Here is a 23,025-nt window from a genome sequence, read left to right as displayed (position 1 = left end):
TCCACATGTAAGGAGGATCATGTATTTGTCTGTCTGTGTCTGGCCTATTTCACTTACTAATTTTGTTTACTTTGGATATACACTCAGAAGTGGGATTGCTGGATTGTTCTAATTTTTTGAGGAACCTCCATGCTGGTTTCTGTAGTGGCTGTACCAATTTACATTCCTACCAACAGTGAACAAGGGCTTCCTTTTGTCCACACCTTTACCAACATTTGTTACCTATTTGCTTTTTGATAACAGCCATCCTAACAGATGTGAGCTAATAGCTCACTGTGGTTTTGGTTTGCATTTCTCTCATGCTTAAGCATCTTTTCATATACTTGTTGGCCATTTGTATGTCTTTGGAAAAAAAGTCTATTCAGATCATTTGCCCACTTTTAAATTGGGCTATTTGGATTTTTTTGCTACTGAGTTGTGTGAGTCCCATATACATTTCAAATAATAACTCCTTACCTGATATATGGTTTGCAAATATTATCCCTACTTCAGAGGTTGCCTTTTCATTTTGTTGCTTCCTTTGCTGTGCAGAAGTTTTTTAGTTTCTAACTTATCCAACTTGTTTGTTTTTGCTTTTGTTGACTGTGCTTTTGGTGTCATATCCAAAAAATCATTGCCAAAACGAAAGGCAAGGAGCTGGTTCCCTACGTTTTCTTCTAGGAATTTTAGAGTCTTTAATTACTTTTACATATCAGTCTTTAATCCATTTTGAGTTAATTTTTATGTATAAGGGTCCAACTTTATTCTTTTGCACATCAATATCCAGTTTTCCTAATGTTTATCGAAGAGACTACCTTTTTCCCACTGTGCATTCTTAGTGACCTTGTCAAAGATTAGTTGACCATATACATGTGGGTTTATTTCTGGGCTCTGTACCCTGTTCCATTCATCTATGTGTCTTGTTTTGATTACCATGTCTTTGTAACTTAGTTTGAAATCAGGGAGTACATTGCCTCCAGCTTTGTTCTTCTTTATCTAGATTGCTTTGGCTACTTAGGATCTTTTGAGGTTCCATAAAAATTTTAGGATTTTATTTTCAACTTTTGTGGAAAATGCCATTGGAATTTTGATAGGGATCATGTTAAAATTGTAGATCGCTTCAGGTAGTATTAAACATTTTAATAATATTAATTCTTCTAATCCATGAACATGGGATATTTTTCCATTTATTTGTATTTTCTTCAATTTCTTTCATTAATATCTTGCAGTTTTCAGTATGCAGATGGTTTTTACCTCCTAACTTAAATTTATTCCTAAGTATTTTACCTTTTGATGCTATGTAAATGGGGTCATTTTCTTGATTCTTTTCCAGATTGTTGTTAGCATACAGAAACGCAACTGATATTTTGTATGTTGATCTTGTATTCTGCAACTTTACTCACTTTGTATTAGCTCTAACAGTTTTATTGGTGGAGGCTTTGGGGTTTTCTATACGTAACATCATGTTATCTGCAAACAGATACAATTTAACTTTTTTCTTTACAATTTAGATGGATTTCTTTCTTTCTTTTTTTTTTCTTGCCTAATTGTTCAGTACCATACTGAATAGAGTGACAGTGAGCACCCTTGTCTTGTTCCTGATCTTAGAGGACAAGCATTCAGATTTTCATCACCAAGTATGACATTAGCTGTGGGGTTTCCACACATGGCTTTCACTATGTTGAGGTACATTCTTTCTGTATCTGATTTGGTAAGAGTTTTTATAATGAAAGGATGTTGAATTTTGTCAAATACTTTTTCTGCACCTATGGAAATATGATTTTTATCCTCCATTCTGTTGATGAGCTTTATCACATTGATTGATTAGTGACGCTGACCCATCTTGATCAACATCTCCCACCTTCCCTAGCAACACCCCCTGGTAACCGCTATTCTGCTGTTTCTGTGAATTCGACTTTTTTAGATTCCATATATAAGTGAGATGCAGCAGTATTTGTCTTTCTGTGACTGGCTTATTTCACTTGACATTATTTCACCAATACTAATTATATTCATTAAATCTCAGGAATGGATCCCACTTGATCATGGTGTGTATTAGTCTGTTTCTGTTGCTAATAACAAAATACCAGGAACTGGGTAATTTGCAAGAAAATGAAATTTATTGCTTACAGTTTCAGAGGCTGGGAAGTCCAAAGTCCAGGGAACACATCCAGTGAAGGCCTTCCTTGGCGGTAGCTTCAGCAACACAGGGTTTCACATGGCAGAGCCGATAGAGGCTCTCGCATGCTCCCCTTTTAAAGCACTCAGAACCACACCCATGACCACCACTGTTAATCCATTCACCATGGCATGGTCCTCAGAATCTAATCACCTCTTCAAGGCCCCACCTTTCGATTACCATAATAGGATTTCCCACTCTCTTAACAGTCACAGTGGGGATCAATCTTCTAATACATAAAACTTGGGGGACTCAATTCAATCCATATCACTATGTATTATTCTTCTAATGTGCTGCTGAATTCATTTTGTTAGTATTTTGTTGGGGATTTTTGCATCTAGGTTCATCAGGGATGTTGGTCTATAATTTTCTTTTCTTGTAGCTTCCTTATTTGGCTTTGATATCAGTAATATGCTGGTCTCATGAAATGAGTTTGGAAATATTCCCTCCTCTTCAATTTTTTAGAAGACTTTGAGAAGGATTGAAGTTAATTCTTTAAATGCGTAGTAGAATCCACCCACGAAGTCATTGGGTCCTGGGTTTTTTTGTTGTTGTTGGGAGGTTTTTGATTACTGATTCAATCTCTTTACTCATTGTTGATTGGTTTAGACTTTCTATTTATTTATGATTCAGTTATGGTAAATTTTATGTGTCCAGGAATTTATTTCTTATACAATATTCAATTTTTGTGTGTAATTGTTTGTAGTAGTCTCTTATGATATTTCATATTTCTGTGGTATCAGTTGTAGTATCTCCTCTTTCATTTATAATTTTGAGTCCTTTTTTTTCTGGTTAGTCTGGTTGTCAATTTTATCTTTTTCAAAAAACCAACTCTTAGATTCATGGATCTTTTCTATTGCCTTTCTAGTCTCTATTTCCTTTATTTCTGCTCCAATCTTTATTATTTCCTTCTTTCTGCTGACTTTGGGCTTAGTTTGTTCTTCTTTTTCTGATTCCTTGAGGTATGAAGTTAAGTTGTTCATTTGAGATCTTTGTTTTTCATGTAGGCAGTTATCACTATAAAATTCTCTCTTAGAACTGCTTTTGCTGTATCCCATAAGATTTTGCTATGTGGTGTTTTCATTTTCATTTGTCTCAAGATACTCTATGATGTGCCTTTTTATTTCTTCTTTGACCCAATTTGTTCACGAGTGTGTAGTTTAATTTCCACATATTTGTGAGTTTTCCAAAATTCCTCCTGTTACTGATTTCTAGTTTGATACCACTGTGGTCAAAAAAGATACTTGAGATGATTTCAATATTCTTAAGTTTGTTAAGACTTGTTTTGTGGCCCAACTTATGATCTGTCCTGGAGAATGTTTTGTGTGCTCTTGAGAAGAATGTGTGTTCTGCTGCTATTGTATGGAATGTTTTGTATATGTCTGGTAGGCCCATTTGGTCTAAAGTATTATTCAAGTCATCTGTTTCCCTATTGATTTCCTGTCTGCATGATCTACTAATTGTTGAAAGTGGGTTATGTAGTCCCTACTATAATTGTATTACTGTCTGTTTCTCCTTTCAGTTCTGTTCATATTTGCTTTGTATATTTAAGTGTTCCAATGTTGGGTACATACATTTACACTTATTATATCCTCTTGATAAACTTATCCTTTTATCATTATCAAGTGACCTTCTTTGTCTCTTGTAACAGATTTTGACTGACAGTCTATTTTCTGTGACATAATTATAGCCACCCCTGCACTCTTTTGGAAGAAGTTCGGGCAGTCCCTATGGTGATGGTTATGGATCTAGTGGTGGATATGGTAGCAGAAGTTTCTAAAACCAGCAGAAAAGGGCTACAGTTCTTAGCAGGAGAGAGCATGAGGAGTTGTTAGGAAAGCTGCAAGTTACTTTGAGACAGTCGTCCCAAATGTGTTAGAGGAACTGTAAAAATCTGCCACAGAAGGAATGATGATCCGTACTCAGAAAAGTTACTGCAGCTTAAACAGGAACCCTTCTTGTTCAGGACTGTCATAGCCACAGTTTGCAAAAAGTGCAGCTATTGATTAATGCAATGTAGTGTCAATTAGACATACATTCCTGAGGTCTTTTATCTGTTGTAGCTTTGTCTTTTTTTCATTACATCAGGTACATTGCCCTGTAAATTGTGGTAGTGTTACCAGGAATATAAAATTAAGGAATTTTTAACTTTTCAAGAAAAAAAAATAAGAAAGAAAGAAAGAAAGAAATTAAAGAGGACACAAAAAGATAGAAAAACATTCTATGCTCTTGGATTAGAAGAATTAACATTGTGAAAATGTCCATACTACCCAAAGCAATCTGCAGATTCAATGCAATCCCCATAAAAATACCAAAGACATTCCTCAAGGAAATAGAAAAGACAATTCTAATATTCACATGGAAAAACAAAAGACCCGAATAGCCAAAGCAATCCTAAGCCAAAAATAAATAAATAAATAAAGCCAGAGGCATTACACTACCTGACTTCAAATTATACTACAAAGCTATAGTAACCAAAACAGTATGGTAGTGGCAATAAAAACAGACACTCAGACCAACAGAATAGAATAGAGAACCCAGAAATCAACCCACATACTTACAGCCAAGTGATCTATGACAAGAGGAACCAAGAACACACTGAGGAATAGACTGCCTCTTTGATAAACGGTGTTGGGAAAACTGGACACCCATATGTAGAAGAATGAAACTAGTTCCATACCACTCACCATATTCCAAAATCAACTCAAAATGGATTAAAGAATTTTAAATATAAGACCTGAAACTATAACACTCCTAAAAATACCAAACTGTTTTCCTGAAGAAAACACTTCAGGAAGTGCAATTAGACAGACATTGTAAGATTCCAAAAGCTGAAGCAACAAAAGCAAAAATAAACAAATGGGACTATATCAAACTAAAAAGCTTCTGCACAGTGAAGGAAACAATCAACAGAGTAGAAAGACAACCTACAGAATGGGAGAAAATATTTGCAAATTATACATCCGACAAGGGACAAATACCCAGAATATACAAGGAACTCAACTTCACTATAAAAACAAATAATCTAATTAAAAAATTCAAAGAAGCTGAACAGACATTTTTTAAAGAGGAAGACATACAAATGGGCAACAGGTACATGAAGAAATGCTCAACATCACTAATCATCAGGAAATACAAATCAAAACCACATTGAGATATCATCTCACCCTAGTTAGACTGGCTATTATCAAAAAGACAGAATAACAAATGCTGGTGAGGATGTGGAGAAAAGGGCCCTCTTCTAAACCGTTGTTGGGACTGTAAATTAGTGCAGCCTTTATGGAAGTTCCTCAAACAACTACAGATAGAACTGCCATACTATCCAACAATTCCACTACTGGGTATAGACCAAAGGAATGGAAATCATGTCAAAGGGATACCTGCACTCCCATGTTTATCACAGCTCTATTTACAATAGCCAGGAGCTGGAACAAACTTAAATGTCTGTCCTCAGACAACTGGGTAAGGAAGATGTGATATGTCTACCTACTGTGGAATACTACTCAGCCATAAAAAAGAATGAAATCTTGCCATTTGCAGCAACATGGATGAACTTGGAGCAAATCATGTTAAGGGAAATAAGCCATGTACAGAAAGAAAAATATCACATGTCCTCAAAGTGGGAGCTAAAAAATAAACAAATAAAAGAAAGAAACAACAATCACAATAATACATTGAACTTTCAAAAGGAGAGAACAGAACTGAGGTTACCAGAGATGGGAAAGGATGAGGAAGAGGGGAGGGTAAGGGAAGAATTGGTAATGGGCCACAAAAAATGATTACATTGTATAATGTTGAATATACTAATTATCCTGATTTGAGCATCGCATATTGCACACAGGTATTGTTATTCAACTCTGTACCCCAAAGATACGTGCGATCAATTATGTTTTTAAAAAATAAACTGTTAAAAGCTTCAAAAAAAAAAAACAGGTCATGGAAAGACTCATATTACCTTTCAATTCTATTTTTCCACAAACTTTTCGAAGTACCCTAGTATTTGAGCTCTGTCTGTTGGGGGTGTCCAGGGCGCCCAGTCCCCGGGCCATCCTTCCTGTCTATGGGCTCTACCATTCAGCTGGTGACACTCATTTCAGGCCAGGAAGAATTCTTATGAATCTAAACATATGTCTCACAGTCTTCTCAAATAGGGCACACGTCAGCCAGAGAACACAACCCCTGCCTGGAATCAGCAGAATCGGCTCCTGAGGCCACCCCTTGGTTGGGACTGGACCAATTCCACCCATGTTCATGATAGCACGACCCATACATTTAAGGTGGGTGATGGTTAGTGATCTAGTTTTCAAGTCAATTCATTTTTTGAAGACCCAGTTACTCCTCTTTTAAAATGTTTACCAGGTCAACATCTTGTAGAGAAGATCATTTTCTTTCTTTTTAATTGACAAATCAAAATAGCATATATTGAAGTGCACAACATGTTTTGATATATTATGCACTGTGAAATGGCTAAATCAAACTAATTAATGCATGCATTACCTCACATACTTTTCAGGGTTTTTGTGTGTGTGTGTGTGGTGAGAACACCTAAAATCTACTCTCTTAGCAATTATAAAGTATACAGATGCTCTTATTACCTGTAGTCACCATGATGTACAATAGATCTTCCTCCTATCTAACTGCAATTTTGTGTCCTCTGACCGTCATTTCTCCAAATCCCCCACCTCTAGCCTCTGGGAACCACTTTACTCTGTTTCTATGAGTTCAACTTTTTTATACTCCACATATACTTGAGATCATACACTATTTGTCTTTCTGTGTTTGGCTTATTTCACTTAAAATAATGTCTTCCAGATTCATGCATGTTGTGGCAAATTACAGAATTTCTTTTTAAGCCTAGATAGTATTCTATTGTATATACACTACATTTTCTTTATCCATTCATCTGTTGATGGACACTTAGGTTGATTAGAGAAGATAATTTCTAAAAGGAACTTGGTGAGCCAGGCCTATTTGCCATCTTATTCTTTACTTAAGAAAAAAAAATAAAGGTTGGGGGGAACCCACACATTTGTTCTGGAGTTCTTCAGCTCAGTGTCTTGTAAAGAGCAAGCACCACTTTATTTAATGCATCCAATTAAAAAAATTATGTAGCAAGGCTTTCCTAGTTTCTTTGCTTTTATATAGATAGGTGTTGAAAGTTACTTACAAAAACAAAAGTATCTAGATCAATAGTTCTTAAATTTGGCTGCACAATAGATTCACCAGGAGGGGGTGTTAAAAAAAATCCCAATGGCTGGGCATCACCCTGAATCAATGAAGTCAGAATGCCTGGAGAAGGGACCAGGTTTCAGTAGTTCCTCCAGCTCCCTAGGTGATGCCAATTTGTGGCTGGGGCAGCAGAAGGGAAGAACCACTGCTAGGAGAAAGCCAGAATGAGCCTTAACTTGCTTGTATGAAGGTCATGATCTCGATTTTCAAGAAACTTTTCACTGAATGTTCGTTACAGAGGTTTTGTTTAATGCACTGGTGCTTCCCGAAGCGAGAGCCACCAGTGGTGGCACACTGGACAGGTGCCATTTGGTGCACATAGACACAAAAACATGTCATTTAACAGCACTGATCAGAGTGAAACATTTCTTTTCAGTTCTTTAACATGCTGATGCTGTCCAGGATGAGTCTCGGGTGCTAGTCGGTTTCTAACACTCTTCTTCAACTTACTAATCTTTCTTTTTTTCAAAAAAAAAAAAAAGCGACTAATATTTAGGCTCAACATGTAATGTAAGATTTTTAATAAAGAGTTTTAAAAAGGAGAGAGACTGTGTTTTTTATTTATCTCTCTGGCTGTGAGTTACAATGCTGGCTGCCCAGGGCGGGGTTCATCCAATGTCACCACTTTGGGCCACAATAAGAGAGAGTACCCATCATTTCTCCTCTAAAGGGAGCAGGCTCTTTACAAAGTTAGATGAGAGCTTGCCACAGAAGCAGAAAATCAGCTGAAGGAGTCTATCTTTAAATTTTCCATTATTTATCTGCCATCAAATAAGATGTAACATGAAATGTAGCTTCTGCTGAATTTATTCATTGGGGTCATTTATCTGTCCTTCTAAATAGATGACCCTGAATACGGCAGATTTACACCTTTTCCTAGTTTATAGTTAATAATAAGGCCTATTGTATGTAGTAAATAAAAATTAAATATCAAATAAAAGTGTAGTTCAATAGAATAACATTGTTTTCTTCAATTGCTTTTGGGGCTTACCTATTATTTGTTACAAGGAATGCTGATTTTCCATTTGAAAGTGAAATAATTCCTTTGAAAGTAAGTTTAGGATGAAGTTTAATTAAGAAAAATACAGATAATAAAGAGTAGAGGTGTGACAAATTTTGAAGATGGTATACAAATAACAGATTTGGCAAGTACTGCCTCAAATAAATAAAAGTTACTACATTACCAATGTCTTTATCTCTGGCTTTTTGCCACCCTTGAAAGCAGAATCTGCCCTAAAACAAAATTCATCAAATTAGTGGAGCAGGTACAACCACAGCCTTCCACCTTCCCTCACTTCTCAGCCCTTCTTCATGCCCCCTTTGTCTGATCATGAACCCACTGCGCAGGAAGTATTCATTTTGCAGACAAACTTCTTACTTTGCAATCTATTTCCATAGATTCTTTGGCAGACAACAACCATTTATTTAAAACAGAAACCTTTGTGGTGGGATCAGCAAGGAACCAGCCGGCCAGGACAACGCTGGACAGCTGCGATTCGCCAGCCTGGCTCTACCTTAGAACCATCCAGGGGGCTTTAAACAAAGGCTTGTGACTAGCTTGTGTTTTCTTTCAAATAGGCTTTACACTTATGTCTATAAACCATTTTTAGTTATTTTTTATGCGATAGAAGGTCATTTATTTTCTTATATATTTGGTACATTTGTTGAAAAACCTAGTCTTTCTCCACTGAATTGTCTTTGCATTTTTGCCATAGATTGGACAAATATATGCACCATCCATCTATCTGCAGGTCTATTTCTGGACTTCATAGTCTGTTTCGTTTGTCTGTCTATCCTTATGTCAATACTACACTGGTTTTTTTTTTTTTTTTTTTTTTTTTTTTTTTTTTTTTTTTTTCGTGACCGGCACTCAGCCAGTGAGTTCACCGGTCAGTCCCATATAGGATCCGAACCCGCGGCGGGAGCGTCGCCGCGCTCCCAGCGCAGCACTCTACCAAGTGCGCCACGGGCTCGGCCCAATACTACACTGTTTTGATTAATGTAGCTTTACAGTAAATCTTGAAAGCAAGTAGTGTCCTATTTTGTGTTTCTTATTGAAATTTGTTTGGGCTATTGTAGGTCCTTTAAATTTCCACATGGAAATTAAAAATAGCTTGCCACTCAAAAAAAATAATAAATAAAAAACAAACAAACAAACAAAAACCTGCTGGGACTTGAATCGGGGACTGTACTGACCATAGATCAACTGGAGAAGAATTGCTCTGTTAACACTGAATCTTCCATCCTATGAGCACAGTATGCCTCCATTTATTTAGATCTTCCTTAATTTCTCTCAGCAATGTCCTGTAGTTTTCAGGAGGGGAGGTAGAGGAAGGGTCTTAATCTTTTGTCAAATTAATCCCTAAATACGTCATATTTTTAATACTATTATAAATAACATTGCTTTTTATTTCAATTTGTGATTGTTAACATACAGAAAGAAAATTAATTTTTGTGTATTGATCTTGTGCCCTTTAACTTCATATTCACTGTTTTGCTGCAGAAAAATACATTGCCAAAAATACTCGTAACTCTAGAGGTATAATGAATGGTAGAGGTCTGCAGGCCAGGGGGACTTGCCGACACTGCCCAAGCTGTTCTGCAGACAACTTCACACAGTGCTCTCTCCATGTGCATGCATGCATGTGCGTGTGTGTGCGTGCATGTGCGTGCATGTGCGTGTGCGTGTTGTGGGGCGGGGGGCGGGGGGGTAGCCGCAAGAAAGGGGGAAAGTTCACATTAACAATGATCTACATGGTTTATCAGTTTTAAAATCACTTACCTACATTCCTCATCCAGTTTAGGAGTCTGAATTGTGTCTAACGATTTTTGTAAATCTGAAGAGTCCTCATGTTTTGAAGTAACCTCTAATGATGAAAATTAAAAACAAAAAGTATTAAACATCTCAAGTAAACCTGTAAATATACTATTCAAGTCTTACTGATGAGAGGTAAAAAATATCTGACCTTGCTGTGTATCATCCAGTTTTAATTTTTCAGGTAAACTATCAAATGTATTTGTTTGTTGCAGAAAAAAAAAATTATTCTGATACCTTTGAGGCCTGTCCTTTGAAAGTCTTTTGTAACCACTTTGCACCTTGTAAGAAAAGCACAGCCACTGAATACTAAGATACCAGTCTCTTTATTCATTAATAAATAAATTTGTTGGTTCCAAATGACTGTTAGCTATTTAAAAATAACTCATATCCACCCTCAGGAAAGCATTTGCCACTCACAAAGACAATCACAGAGTGTGTCACGGGTACTAAGAAAAACACCAGAGGAAGACTTACAAAATGCCTTCAACAGCATCAGTACTGTTGGGATAGATGCACAGCTTCCCATGGAGGCTACATAAAAGGTGACAATTTATCTGGAGGAATAATCTCTGGTATGTTTGTTTTTAAAAAGAATCATGACACCATATGACACATCCGTGTAATGTATTCATGCAGTCAAGCACAGGAAAAAGAGGAATGGACTAAAAACCTACACATGGCACGCAGGGCAACAGGTGCTCTATTGTCATCCTAGGGGGGCCACACCTGTGATTAGCTGTTACATCCATTTTATGCTTGAGAAGCCTCAGGCTCATCGATGTTAATTACTTTGACCAAGTTCCTATGAAAACCACATCTGACTCCAAACATTAGCCTCCTTTCCCTACATCTCAGTCTCCAGATCCTGAGTGAGGGAATGAGGCAGAGGCCAGCCAGGTCACGCATTCCGTGGGAATACCAAGTTGTGAAAAAAGAGAATCCATAAACATAGCGGGCAAAAATAATTTAAAGGAGGGGGTGGTTGAAAACTCGACATATGACTGGCCAGGAGAAAATGGTCTACAGACTAGGAGAGGCGGCTCCCACCTGTCAGTACCTTAGTGGACAGTTCAAAACCTTGACCCCGGCTCCCTGTACTCACGGGCGGCTCAGACTGGTCATTCAAGAGGGTTATGAAGGAGTGGTCATCTGCGGCACTCAAGTCCTCTGCCAGGAGGGTGGATTCTTCTGCCTGCTCTATATACAGTTAGAAAAGAACATTTAAAGTGCTAATAACCACGCGCAACGCTGGCACACCCTCCATCGCTCTTCATGGGACACATACTGCTGGTACATTATCTTCTTTCAGTAAGAGCTGGTATTTAGTCCTGCCTCAGACCTTAGATCAGCATTCTGTGCGCACTGGGAAAGACAACCTTGGGACATAACTCAAAAGAGATATAGAATCGAGTGCAGGGCTGGCTGTGTGGGTAGGCAGGACCTTTCCTGTCCTCATCTCCTGCCAGCCACACCATCTGTCTTCCTCTGTCATTTCCACCTGACCCACAAGAAACACTGTATCAGGTGTGGGAAATGATGCAAGCCTATTAGCAGCTGTTCTTTGTCCGGAGCTAAGATGGATCACTTATGAATCTAACATGATCACAGGTTTCTAGTGACCTTTTCTGAGTAAGGTTTCATCAGTGCTTTTATAGGGAATTCAGAGTCAGAACATATTATCTCCCAACATACCTCTTTCTCTTTCACGACTACTAGGAATCTTAGTGTCCTCTTTCTCAAACTTACTGGAACGTTCTGGGGAGATTTTCATCTGGTCAGACAACATCTGAAATGCAAGCCAAGTGACTTTTAAAAGCAGTAATCCTTAAAAAACAGTTTAACAGAAAACTTAAAGCTTAGAACACAGCACACTGATGAATTAGAAGTTAGAGTTCAGCTTGTCCTCTCTAAAAGATCGTTTCACTTTTTCCAGCTTCTCCATTCCTGCCTCCCTCCAGCCCCAGCTCCGGCTGACCAGCTCCGGCTGGCCACCGCCCTGCTCCTGACCACGCTGCCCTGGCGTCTCCACGACCTCTCTCTCTCTGGCTCAAGTCCAACCCCACTGGTAACTTCCGACCCCTGCACTGCGCAGGGACTGAGTCTGTCTCAGGACGGATCTGCAGGTGAGTTCCCCACAGCACGATCCTCCACCCACCTGGTCCTCACAGGAGCTGCGGCTTCATCACGTGCAGACCCCAACTCACCCCCAGGACATTTTATTCATTTTGCGAAATGTGGAAACATATAATATTTTGGTGTTTTTCATTAGTAAAGGCAAACCTGTCATGCAGGTCAATCATATATAATATGACAGAGGAGATTTTTTTTTAATCAGATGATTGATTCACCTTTACTTCTCATCCTCACCCACGACATGGCTTCTCAGAGTCCTTTGAAAACTAAATTTGTGGAGCAACTTACTACATATAAACACCTTCATATACAATTCAAACCAAAAGGAAGCTGGCCTAAGACTTCCTCCCTCTGTGACCCCAAGTTCAGCTCCCTAGTAGCCATGACCAAGTATTTTATATGTCCTCTTTTCACAAGTTTCTTTGCCCTGCCTGCCATATGTAATAGAGAAAGGCCTCTTCTTGTATAAAAGTAGGAAACATTACGGTCAGAGAGATGGAGACCACAGCAATCTAGAAGAGGCACAGACCATTTCCACAAGGTGAGACCAGTACATAAAACTGTGGAAAACTCCCTAAGAAACCCCTTTCCTGAAGATCCCCCCAAGTCCAGGAGGAGCTCAGAGAGGAGGAGACAAGAAGTCCACAGTGAGTATCCTCAGAACTCCAGGAAGAATGTGGGAGGGACGCGATGCCATCCTAGAACAGCTCTTGACTGTCACATCAAATGGAATAAAGCACTTCAAGGCACAAAGAGGCTCTGTATCCTACATAGTTAACGACACATGAAAAGGAAGAACTGGGACTAGAACCCAGAACCCTCAACACTTTTACACGGTGTGCAAGAGACCGAGTCTTCCGCTCGATCAGATGTTCACATCAAAACCCAATGAGGACATTTAAGAGACATAAAACATACTAAAACATTTTCAAATAATCAGAAGAATGAAACCTGCCACCTGTTTATCCTGTCCTAAAGCTTGAACGGAAGCATGTGATATGTCGAATTGTAGATCAAAATGGATTTCGATTTTTGTCACTTCTTTGCTACTGATAATAATAGGCTTCTTCAGGTAAATGATAAATGTCTTCATTTTCTCAGTTTCTAACAAAAAAAAACACAGTATATCAATGCGTATCAACATACTGAAAGGTTTTATCTTGAAATTTTATATTTTTAAATAACTGCATTGGGATACTTGTCGATTTTTCTACGATTAAAAGTTGAAAAGAAATTACATTAAATTACTTAGAAATTATTTTATTAGATACACACATGTGCATCTAGTGGTTAATCATAACCACTTAAGTGGTTGATCTAGCAAAAATAGGAAGTAGTTTTCCCTAGAGGCAAAGAAATGAAGATAGTTTTGTCTTTTGCAATTCAATCAGTTTTTTAAGAGCATTTTGTTTATACAAAGCTATCATCCACAACAGGTATTTTACTTCCAAATATACTAAGCATAACATTCATTCTTTCTCTCTGAAATCCTACTTATTTCTAAAATTCAAAATAAAATTCACTGTTCCCAATATACAAAATGAAATAATTCACCTCTGTTTCAATAGACTCCTCTTAAAGAGAAGTGGAAACCTCTTAGAAATCTACATCTCAGACAATAGCTTCCTTGAGGGCTTCCTACCAGATCAGCTCTTTACAGACAAATAATAATTTAGAAGACAAAATGCTTAGATCAAATTTACAAAGTCCAAGAATGAGCCACAATAAGTACAAGGTAAGGTGGAAACAGCAGGAGAGAAAAGGCAGTGAAGTCCGTGAAAGAACAGGCAAAGTGAACAGCCACACACTGATGGGAATGGAAAGTCAGTCCTTTGTGCTGCCCAGCACGGTGGAGCGCTTGAAGCATGGCTCGTATACACTGAGATGCCCTGTAAGCATGTGATACACGAGATTGCAAAAACTTAGTACAAAAAAGGAGAATGTAAAGTATCTCATTAACAATACTGAGTACATGTGAAAATAATATTTTGGATATATTGGATTAAATAAGATATAAAAATTAATCCACTTTATTATGTATGTGGCTACTAGACTACTTAAAATTAAATACATGGCTCACGTTATATTTCTATAGGACAGAGTTGGTCAGCAATCTCCCCAAAATACTCATCTTACTGGATACTTACTCGTCACTACAGGGAAAGTCTATAAAACCCTATTATTTTAGAAAAATAATTCTAAAAAAATCTGAAAAGGTAACTAGCTAGGTGGGCTTGTAGGGATCACTGGAAACACATAAGGGTCAGAAGAAAGACCATGAGAACTACACCAAGCTTCTGACTTACCACATTGCCAACACCTAAAGCAGAAGGGTGTGTACACAAAGTCCTGCTTGTAGAGTTTACTAGACAATCTTCAGTTTCCTTGGCTACAAAACTGGAAACAGTAACACCTACTTACTCTAGATACTGTGAGGAACTTTGTAAAGTCTCACAGAAATATGGTATATTAATGAAATATAGATTGATTTTGGCAAGTTGGTCCCAAAAACCACTACAGTGGCAAAGTTTAGAGTTAGAAAATTTAAAATAAGAAAAACAATGTTAGGGCTTCCCCAGTCAGGAAACCCACAGAAGTCCTCATAGCATACTTATATTCACTTACACTAAATATCAGTGACATTTTATGTATCTTAAATTAATCCTAACAGGTAATTACTACATAAATTAAGTTACTCTTCTTTATATTGATTACATTTAGTTTGCATTTCTAGTGAGATGTTTGTAAACTGCTTGCCTTTACTCCAGATAGGAGGGCCCTCTAACTCAATGGAGTCTGTCTTTCCAGTTCTGCGACTGCATAATTGCTGGCTTCCACCTCTTTCATCTATTTTGGTTTTCTCAACCCCACCTTCTCACATGCAAACAGGTATCCTTGCAAACTTTGTGCTTACTTTTCTTCATCCTCCCTTCCTTCTCCTAGAGTTCACTGTGAAAGTTTCTTCTCTTCTGGCACTTTCTTTACTTTCTAATTTATTCCTTATCCTAAATTCCCTCTTTTTTCTAATAATCCCCAACAGGAGAAACTCAAAATACTTGCACAGTGGAACAAATTCTCACAGGCACAGAAAAGAACTACATCAGGGAAAATTATAAATGGTTTTGAAATGGACCAAGGAGTTACTGGGTGCCTGTCTACCACACCCTCCTGGGTTATCCACGCCTTTCATTGTTTTCAAGCTATTTTAGAAAACTGATAACAATGCGAGGGATTTTTGTCCATAGAAATGCAAACTAATTGTGTCTGTGGAATGCAACTTAGTTTTGCATCTATTTGTAGATGAATTTCAGCATTGTTTATGTGGTTCTTTGAATCCTCCCTTGAACTAGTTATTACATCTTACTGATTTCCTTGTTAATAAATTAAAAATCCTCAACACATTCACTTTATAATTGTCATGATTTCACCCTCTCAACAATTATCTTTTAACAGAGCATTTAAGTTAATTCATATATACAAAAAATTCCAGCAAGGGGAACCCAGAGATGAAGGACTATCCATAAATAGTCCCCTGGGAGGATTTTCAGTTATAGTTCAAGGTTAGAAAGGATTTTTTCTCTCCAAGACTTCTGTGATGAGAATCATATTACAGGTCATGTTTCTCTTACTACCCTGGCTTCTAGGAAGCTAAGTATCAAATCCCCATGGTGGCCACTGTGGAGGAGCCTTCATGGCAGATGTTTTTATTCTTGTCTGTGGTTCCAATTTTCCATTTCTATTATTTTGGCATAAATGTATAAGCTGCTTTAAATCCTTTGTAGAAAGAAGTGAAATATAATATTCATAAATTACTTAATATTTAGTTTTAACTCTTTAGTAAACCTAGTTACTTAGAAATGTATGCATAATAAGTTACTTTCAAAAACATTCTATTTTTTAAAGTCAGAAAACATGATCAAATACGACTATAACTAAAATGCTGAACTGGACTAACAGCTTATTTACACACACTCAGAAAAGGATCACTCCTCATCCCACGCCCCTTAGTGCCATCTACCAAGCTGAGCTGAAAGGTGAGAGATGGAGGCTTCAGGGGAAAGATGTCAGAGAGCTGGTATTTAAGTAGAGGTGGTACCACCCATATACACTCATCAATTATTACTACAGCTCTGTGGGTGAGGAAGGGCGGGTACTATATAATCTATTTTCTTAAATTGTCATAAATAAAACACCCACATGAAATAAAATTTCCCATCTTAGTTATTAAGTGTACAGTTCAGTAGTGTTAAGTATATTCACACTGTTGTACGACAGATCTCCAGAGCTTTTTCATCTGGCCAAACTGAAACTCTCCATCCATTGAACAACTCCCTACTTCTCCCTTCCCCCGCCCCTGACAACCACCATTCTACTTTCTCCCCATAGATCTGACCACTTTAGAGAGCTCGTATACTTGTAAGTGTCATCATACAGTATTTGTCTTTTGAGGACTGGCTTATTTGACTTAGCATAATGTCTTCAAGGTTCATTCATGTTGTAGCATGTGTCAGAACTTCCTTTCTTTATAAAGCTGAATAATACCCCATTGTATGTACACACCACATTTTGTTCATCCATTCATTCCTCAACGGACATTCGGGTTGTTTTGACCTTTTGGCTACTGGGGAAAATGCTGCTTTGAACATATGCATACAAATATCTCTTCGAGATCCTCCTTTCAATTCTTTTGGCTATATACCCAGAGGTGGGATTGCTCAATCATATGGTAGTTCTTCTCCTAATTTTTTGAGGAATTATGCCATTTTTACAATGAGAAAACTAGGTAAGTGATTTAACCCTAAAGTCACAAAGTGAAGGAGTCACCAACCCTGTCACCCCTATACCCTGGCCTTGAGCACAGTACGCCTTACACCGTACTACACAACCTCTCTTCCACCTCAAGGCATGATCAAAATCTGCCCTAGAATGAACTAAACATATACTGTAAATATAAACAAAAACAATACTCAGAATTAAATGTGGGGTAGTTTAAAATCATCCTCTTACCTATTATGCTGAAATTAACCACTGCTTCCTTCAAAAGTCTCAATGAGTCCCACAGAAGGCCCTTGGGAAGATAAATAATTGACATTCATGAGCAAATAAAACATATTTATACATGAACAGTCTCTAACTGGTTACATCTAATCAGGAATTAAACATCATTACCTCAGCATTGTCTATATAAAAAGTTACACTCTGACTTCCTAGGTTGAAATCAATCCAAACATTCTCTAATTTTTCATCTCCTGGTTTTCTCATCTGTAAGAGATAATTTCACCATGAATTATACAGATAAAAATTATGTTAAAAGGCGACGTAAAAATTATCCCGTTATAAACAAAACTAGTGCTTTTCCTGAAACGGCACTATCCTGATATTACAGAACCTCTCTTTATTGCTCAACTCACTGTGCAAAAACAGGAGGAGGATGTCAATTTTAAATAAGCCATTTCCAAAATGAAAAAATATTCTGCTTTAGCATATTTAATAGATATTTAAATGAGTCACATAGCTCTAGCCACTCAATTCTTTTTCTGGTGAGAAGCACTGAGAAAATAAATCTGTGTTGAAGCAGTAACAATCTACACTGCACATGTATGGAAACTTCTAGAGAAGGAGGTAGTGTGATAAAATATAAGTGGAGATTTACCATCCATTAGATGTAGGAGAGCTAAGACTTGAAGATTTCAAATTACCTTCATTTAAATTGATTATTATAAAATAAATATAGGGTCATAGTAAAAACAGAGAAGAAAAAGAGTCAAACAGGATGGTGTTTACAGAAACAGTGATTGTCTCCTCTGCCTTCCCCCCACCCCCAGCAACTTACACAGAAACCTTTCATGGCACCATTAACGATGCCTTTGTTTCCTCCCAGAGGTTTTCTAGAATATATCAGCAAGTGTGTATAAAGTTTTTATTCCCCAACAATGAAGCAAACCTTAGACTTAACTATTCTACAACCTGCTTTTCCAATGAGTGGTATTTCTTTCCTTCATCAAACATGCCTACTTTTTTAATAGCTATGGAGCTGAATGAAGATTTTTACCCACAATGTGGGTCGCTAGGAGCCCGTGTAAGGGTCCTGATTGAAACTGATGGAAACGTGGAAGTCCTAGAAACAAGGAGAACCAAGCAGAGAATGGAATCCTCAGACAAACAAAGGAAAAATAAACAGAACTGAGAGACACAGAACAACCTTCCAAAAGCAGTTCCAGAGAGAAGGCACGTGTAGTGCAGTCATGAGCTGAAGGCTCAGCTCACAGAGGCCAAGAAGGGGGCTCCGAACCCAAAACAGAGAAAGAGTTGATGAGCACATTCTGGAAAAAGGTTCCAGGAAACCTTAGCCAAGTCAAAGTTCCAAGAGCCCGGAAGATTTGCCTTGAAACTGAGATGCTGTAGGTTGGGGCTCCTTTACTTGAAGGGCCTTGTACCTCTAGAAACCAAAAAAGGAGATGAAAATAAACTGGTCAATCTTGAACTATAAAGTAGAAGATGGAATGAACCAGAGAAAAGGAGAGCGACACTCCTGCTGAAGATACAGGGAGAGGCACCACCTGGAAAGAAAGAAGCAAGAAAATCATCCTTCTTCCTCCAGTGGAGGCGTGGATAATGTTACCCACAGAATAAAATGAGGCAAAGTTCCTGTAATTAACCTTATGTGTACAGTGCAGACCCTAAAACTCCCTTTTCCCGTTCAGGTTGATAATCTCTAATCCAAAAATCCAAAATCCAAAATAGCACCAAATCCAAAACTGTTTGAGCGACAACACAACGCTCAAAGGAAATGCTCATTGAGCATTTTGGATTTTTGGATTGGGGGTGCTGAACCAGTAAGTATAATGCAAATATGCTAAATGTGAAAAAAGTCCAAAATCTGAAACATTTTTGGTCCCGAGCATTTCAGAGAAGGGATACTCAACTTACAGTAACAGAAGAGCCTTGAACTTTACTGGTAATGCATCCCGGTTATGGTATTACGATCAGTTTGAGATTTGAGATCACTGGGGAACTTAGTGTCCTTTTTTTAAAAAAGCCCTTTTGAGTAACAAGAGCAGAAGTCCGACCTAACTACATAAACCAATCTATGAGTTTTGTTACACACCGCCCTCAGGACCTCCAAGAGAGACAAACATACCTCATGCTCGTCAGCAAAAGCAGCAACACAGGGAAATGAATAGATCCTGCAAAACACATCAAAATTAAAAAATAAAATACAGATAGACCACAAACACAACCTAAAGATGTTCTGCAACAAGCATTTATAACTACAGTAGCCAGTAAGTCTCCCTGTACAGAGTATGTATCAAACCTGCAAATAGAAATCTACTATGGGTGAATTCCAAACATCCACCTGGCAGTCTAGACGCCACTTCTTAGTACTATGTCGCAACCCAGCTTCTTGGCAAGATTCCCATAGGAGTGAATTTAGAAAATCTTGTCTCATGAGGATTTAACTGTCCATAACACACCTATCCCCAGTGACCTCAAGCCTTCAGGAAATTATCCTTTATAAAATCTATGGACTCCCTAAAGGATGTAGTGTTAAAAATATCACAAATCATAAATAAATATGAGGGTCTTTGAAAAAGTTCATGCAAGTATTCATATTATCTTTTAATTCCATTTTTCTATGAACTTTTTGAAGTACCCTCGTATGCTAGAGACTGATAGAAATAATTTCTGAACACAGTCAAATGAGCCACTAGGCAGAACGGAGTTGGTCTTTTAAGGTTTCTGTGCAATGAACAAGTCTGGAGCGCTCATTAAATGAACAAGTCTGGAGCGCTCATTAAACGATGTATCCTATATTCTCTCCAAAAGTAAGATAGGTCCTAGGTGTTCTTTTAAAACGTTAGACAGTTTCAGAATATAACTAGTCAATAAAATAATGCTCAGACAGACATCTTACCTTCTTTGGTCACCAAGTCTATTGTTTAGGTCATTGAGAAACCATCTACAGTCCTGCAAAGTAAATAGTGCAAACTTTTTAACTGAAAAACCAAGGTATCTTATTTAATGCCACCCTGACCAGCACGTAGAGGCCAGTGTTTGCTTCTAAATGTCCAGGACCCAGTAACATCAGGCTTCACAAGGACTCATTATCATATGTTAACAATACTTTATACCACAAAGAGGAGGCTCCAGGTACATGTTTCTAGAAGAAATCCTGTCCCCCTTCCTGGGCCATTAGATTTTCAACTGAGGACTACTTAGGTCTCCAAAAGTTACATGCATGATTGTGTTTCACTAAGTCATAAGGGTAAGCAAGAGAACTACGAGAGTACTTTAAAAAGTTCAAAGAAAGATTTAATCTTTTAATTCTACTTTCCATGACCTTTTTAAAGTACTTGCATACATCTCACTGCCAACCTAGATTACAATATTTGACCCACTCACAGCATCCACTTCCCTGACAACTGCCTGGCACAAGCCAACCACAAACACACAGAATCAACCAATTTCAGGTTTATCTGGGTATATCACCCATTGCCAATTTTCTCTTTTGGGAGTTGTCTACCCCCTACTTCCTGGGATCTCTCACCTGGCATATGTTCTAAGAACAAAGACTATTTTTTTCTTTTCAACTATCAGGAAGGTAAATTTGTTGCAAAGAGACATGGGCCCAGGTTTTTGTTCCTTGTTGTTAGCAAGGATTGGCTGCTGTGGTCACACACTCCTCACACTTGGTGTCTAAATTCAGCCCTAAATAGACAGCAGCAGTGTAAGCCCTTCATCTAAGAGCAATTCAATTAAGCTAACGGCTCTGGGGGAAACGATGTTGGAAACATAATTACTTTTCTCCTATTTTCATCAAATCTCCCTGCAGATAAGGAAATGACACAGACAAGAAAGGAAATTAACATCTGAGTGCCCACCACATTCCAGGGACTTCCTGTTTCTCTCACTGAATTCTCTCCTTTTTGAGATGGGGTTTGTTCCCATTTTACAGAAGAGGACACTCAGGCTTCCCCAGGCTGCTGCGTCACCAAAATGCATACATCGCATAGGTCAGGGCAACAGGACTCACACCTGCGGTGGAACTCGAACCCAAGTTTGGGAAAGTCCCCCGGTTCATGGCTTTTCCATTTAGACCACACTGAACCCCGGCTAAACAATCACTACAGATATGTTGCCATAGACTCAGAGCCTGAAACAAAAGGTGCAGATTTATGAAAATCCCGATTACACAGCAGTTTCAACCAGAAAGGCTTTGTTAACATGAGAACTGCTGCTAGTAATTTTACCTTTTCCTATAAGAGTTTAACCTTCATTTTAAGAACTTTTGAAAAGAAGGAAAACGTTGTAGCTATTTCGGGATGAAGGTAGACAGACATCAAAGCCAGAAGCTATTTTTGTGCTACTTGAGGACACAATCACAGCGCGCCCAGGTTGTGCAGAAAACACCGCAAAGTGTTTTTCCTCCAAATGGTAGAGGCTGGATGCCTCACAATACAGCCATTCCACAATCCTCCTCAGCCACTGGCACATGCCACACCGATTTTAGACTCCTGCCATCCCTGCAAGGCTAAAGTGCTCTTTCTTTTCTTCTCCAATTCTTCCTACCTTCCGAGGTTCACTGAAAATTGCTCCCCCTCCAAGACCTTTTCTTTGACTGGATCCATCAAATTCACATGGTTCTGTCTCCAGCCTAAGTTCCCTGCAGACAAGTCCTTCCTATCTGTGTCCCCATATTTGGCCCACAAATATTCTGTTTGTATTGTCTTCAAACTTTTGCTTATGTGGGAAACAGAAAGTTTAAGAATGGTAACTTAATCACACTTAAGATAAAAAACCCTCGCCTAAGTCCAATGCACAGGCAAGTGCTGAGAGGATGCTTATAATAAATACTAACTGAACAGAAATTTTTATGACCAGGAATCTCACCGTCTCAATCCTTAATTTCTTTGAAAGCCTCAGCAATGACATCATCCTCAAACCACTGATGAGCCAGGTCATCTCTTGACTTTTTAGTCGTCAGTCTACACAGTGCTTCAGAAATAGTCACCTGCTGGTCATAATCTAGAGATTAAAAACATGGTAGACATAGATATTTCTGGGCACAAAGTAAAAGGAAAAAATGAGTTTCAGAGTTAGTGTTTGCTCTAAGAAATTCCATCCTAGAAGACTAGCAGTGTCTTATCATTATAAGCAGCAAGATGTATTATGGAGTAATTATAATATAAATTCAATATTTAATAAATATTAGGAGAAAATCTAAATATGTCAGCATATAACAATTTTTAAAATAAATAATATTTCTGGGTTTTATATTTTAGATATATTAAAATAGACATCAAAAGCAGATCAAATAGCCTGAAAAATATTTCTACTATAAAAATAAAATCCCAGTATAAATTGAGGTAATTCACAGCAGATAAGCTAAAACTACATGTATCAGCATGTTTAAGTCTCAAATAATTTTTTTTTTTTTTTTGTCTTGAGAGAACTTTATCTACCTCAATGGAGGAGAATTAGGGCTCTGGCTGACAAAGCTTTACTTTTTTTTTTTTTTTTAATTTTATTATGTCGATATACATTGTAGCTGATTATTGCTCCCCATCACCAAAACCTCCCTCCCTTCTCCCTCCCCCCCAACAATGTCCTTTCTGTTTGCTTGTTGTATCAACTTCAAATAATTGTGGTTGTTATATCTTCTTCCCCCCCCCCCCCGGTTTCTGTG

At 38.0% G+C, this 23,025-nt stretch overlaps 1 protein-coding gene across 1 annotated transcript in view; it reads right to left on the bottom strand.

Moving 5' to 3' along the window:
* Nucleotides 1-9,627: 9,627 nt before the first annotated feature.
* Nucleotides 9,628-23,025, bottom strand: part of LOC134378229 (synaptonemal complex protein 2-like) — a 30,911-nt gene continuing 17,513 nt past the window's right edge. The window contains 10 exon segments of the mRNA XM_063097219.1: nucleotides 9,628-9,691; nucleotides 10,170-10,254; nucleotides 11,308-11,402; nucleotides 11,898-11,991; nucleotides 13,297-13,442; nucleotides 17,346-17,406; nucleotides 17,508-17,600; nucleotides 19,480-19,525; nucleotides 20,254-20,306; nucleotides 22,198-22,364. Coding sequence (XP_062953289.1) covers nucleotides 10,207-10,254; nucleotides 11,308-11,402; nucleotides 11,898-11,991; nucleotides 13,297-13,442; nucleotides 17,346-17,406; nucleotides 17,508-17,600; nucleotides 19,480-19,525; nucleotides 20,254-20,306; nucleotides 22,198-22,364 — 803 coding nt within the window. The 3' untranslated portion in view covers nucleotides 9,628-9,691; nucleotides 10,170-10,206.

This window comes from Cynocephalus volans, chromosome 5, assembly GCF_027409185.1.
Source record: "Cynocephalus volans isolate mCynVol1 chromosome 5, mCynVol1.pri, whole genome shotgun sequence".
Taxonomy (NCBI): Eukaryota; Metazoa; Chordata; class Mammalia; order Dermoptera; family Cynocephalidae; genus Cynocephalus; species Cynocephalus volans.
This window is presented reverse-complemented; position numbering and strand designations above follow the sequence as displayed.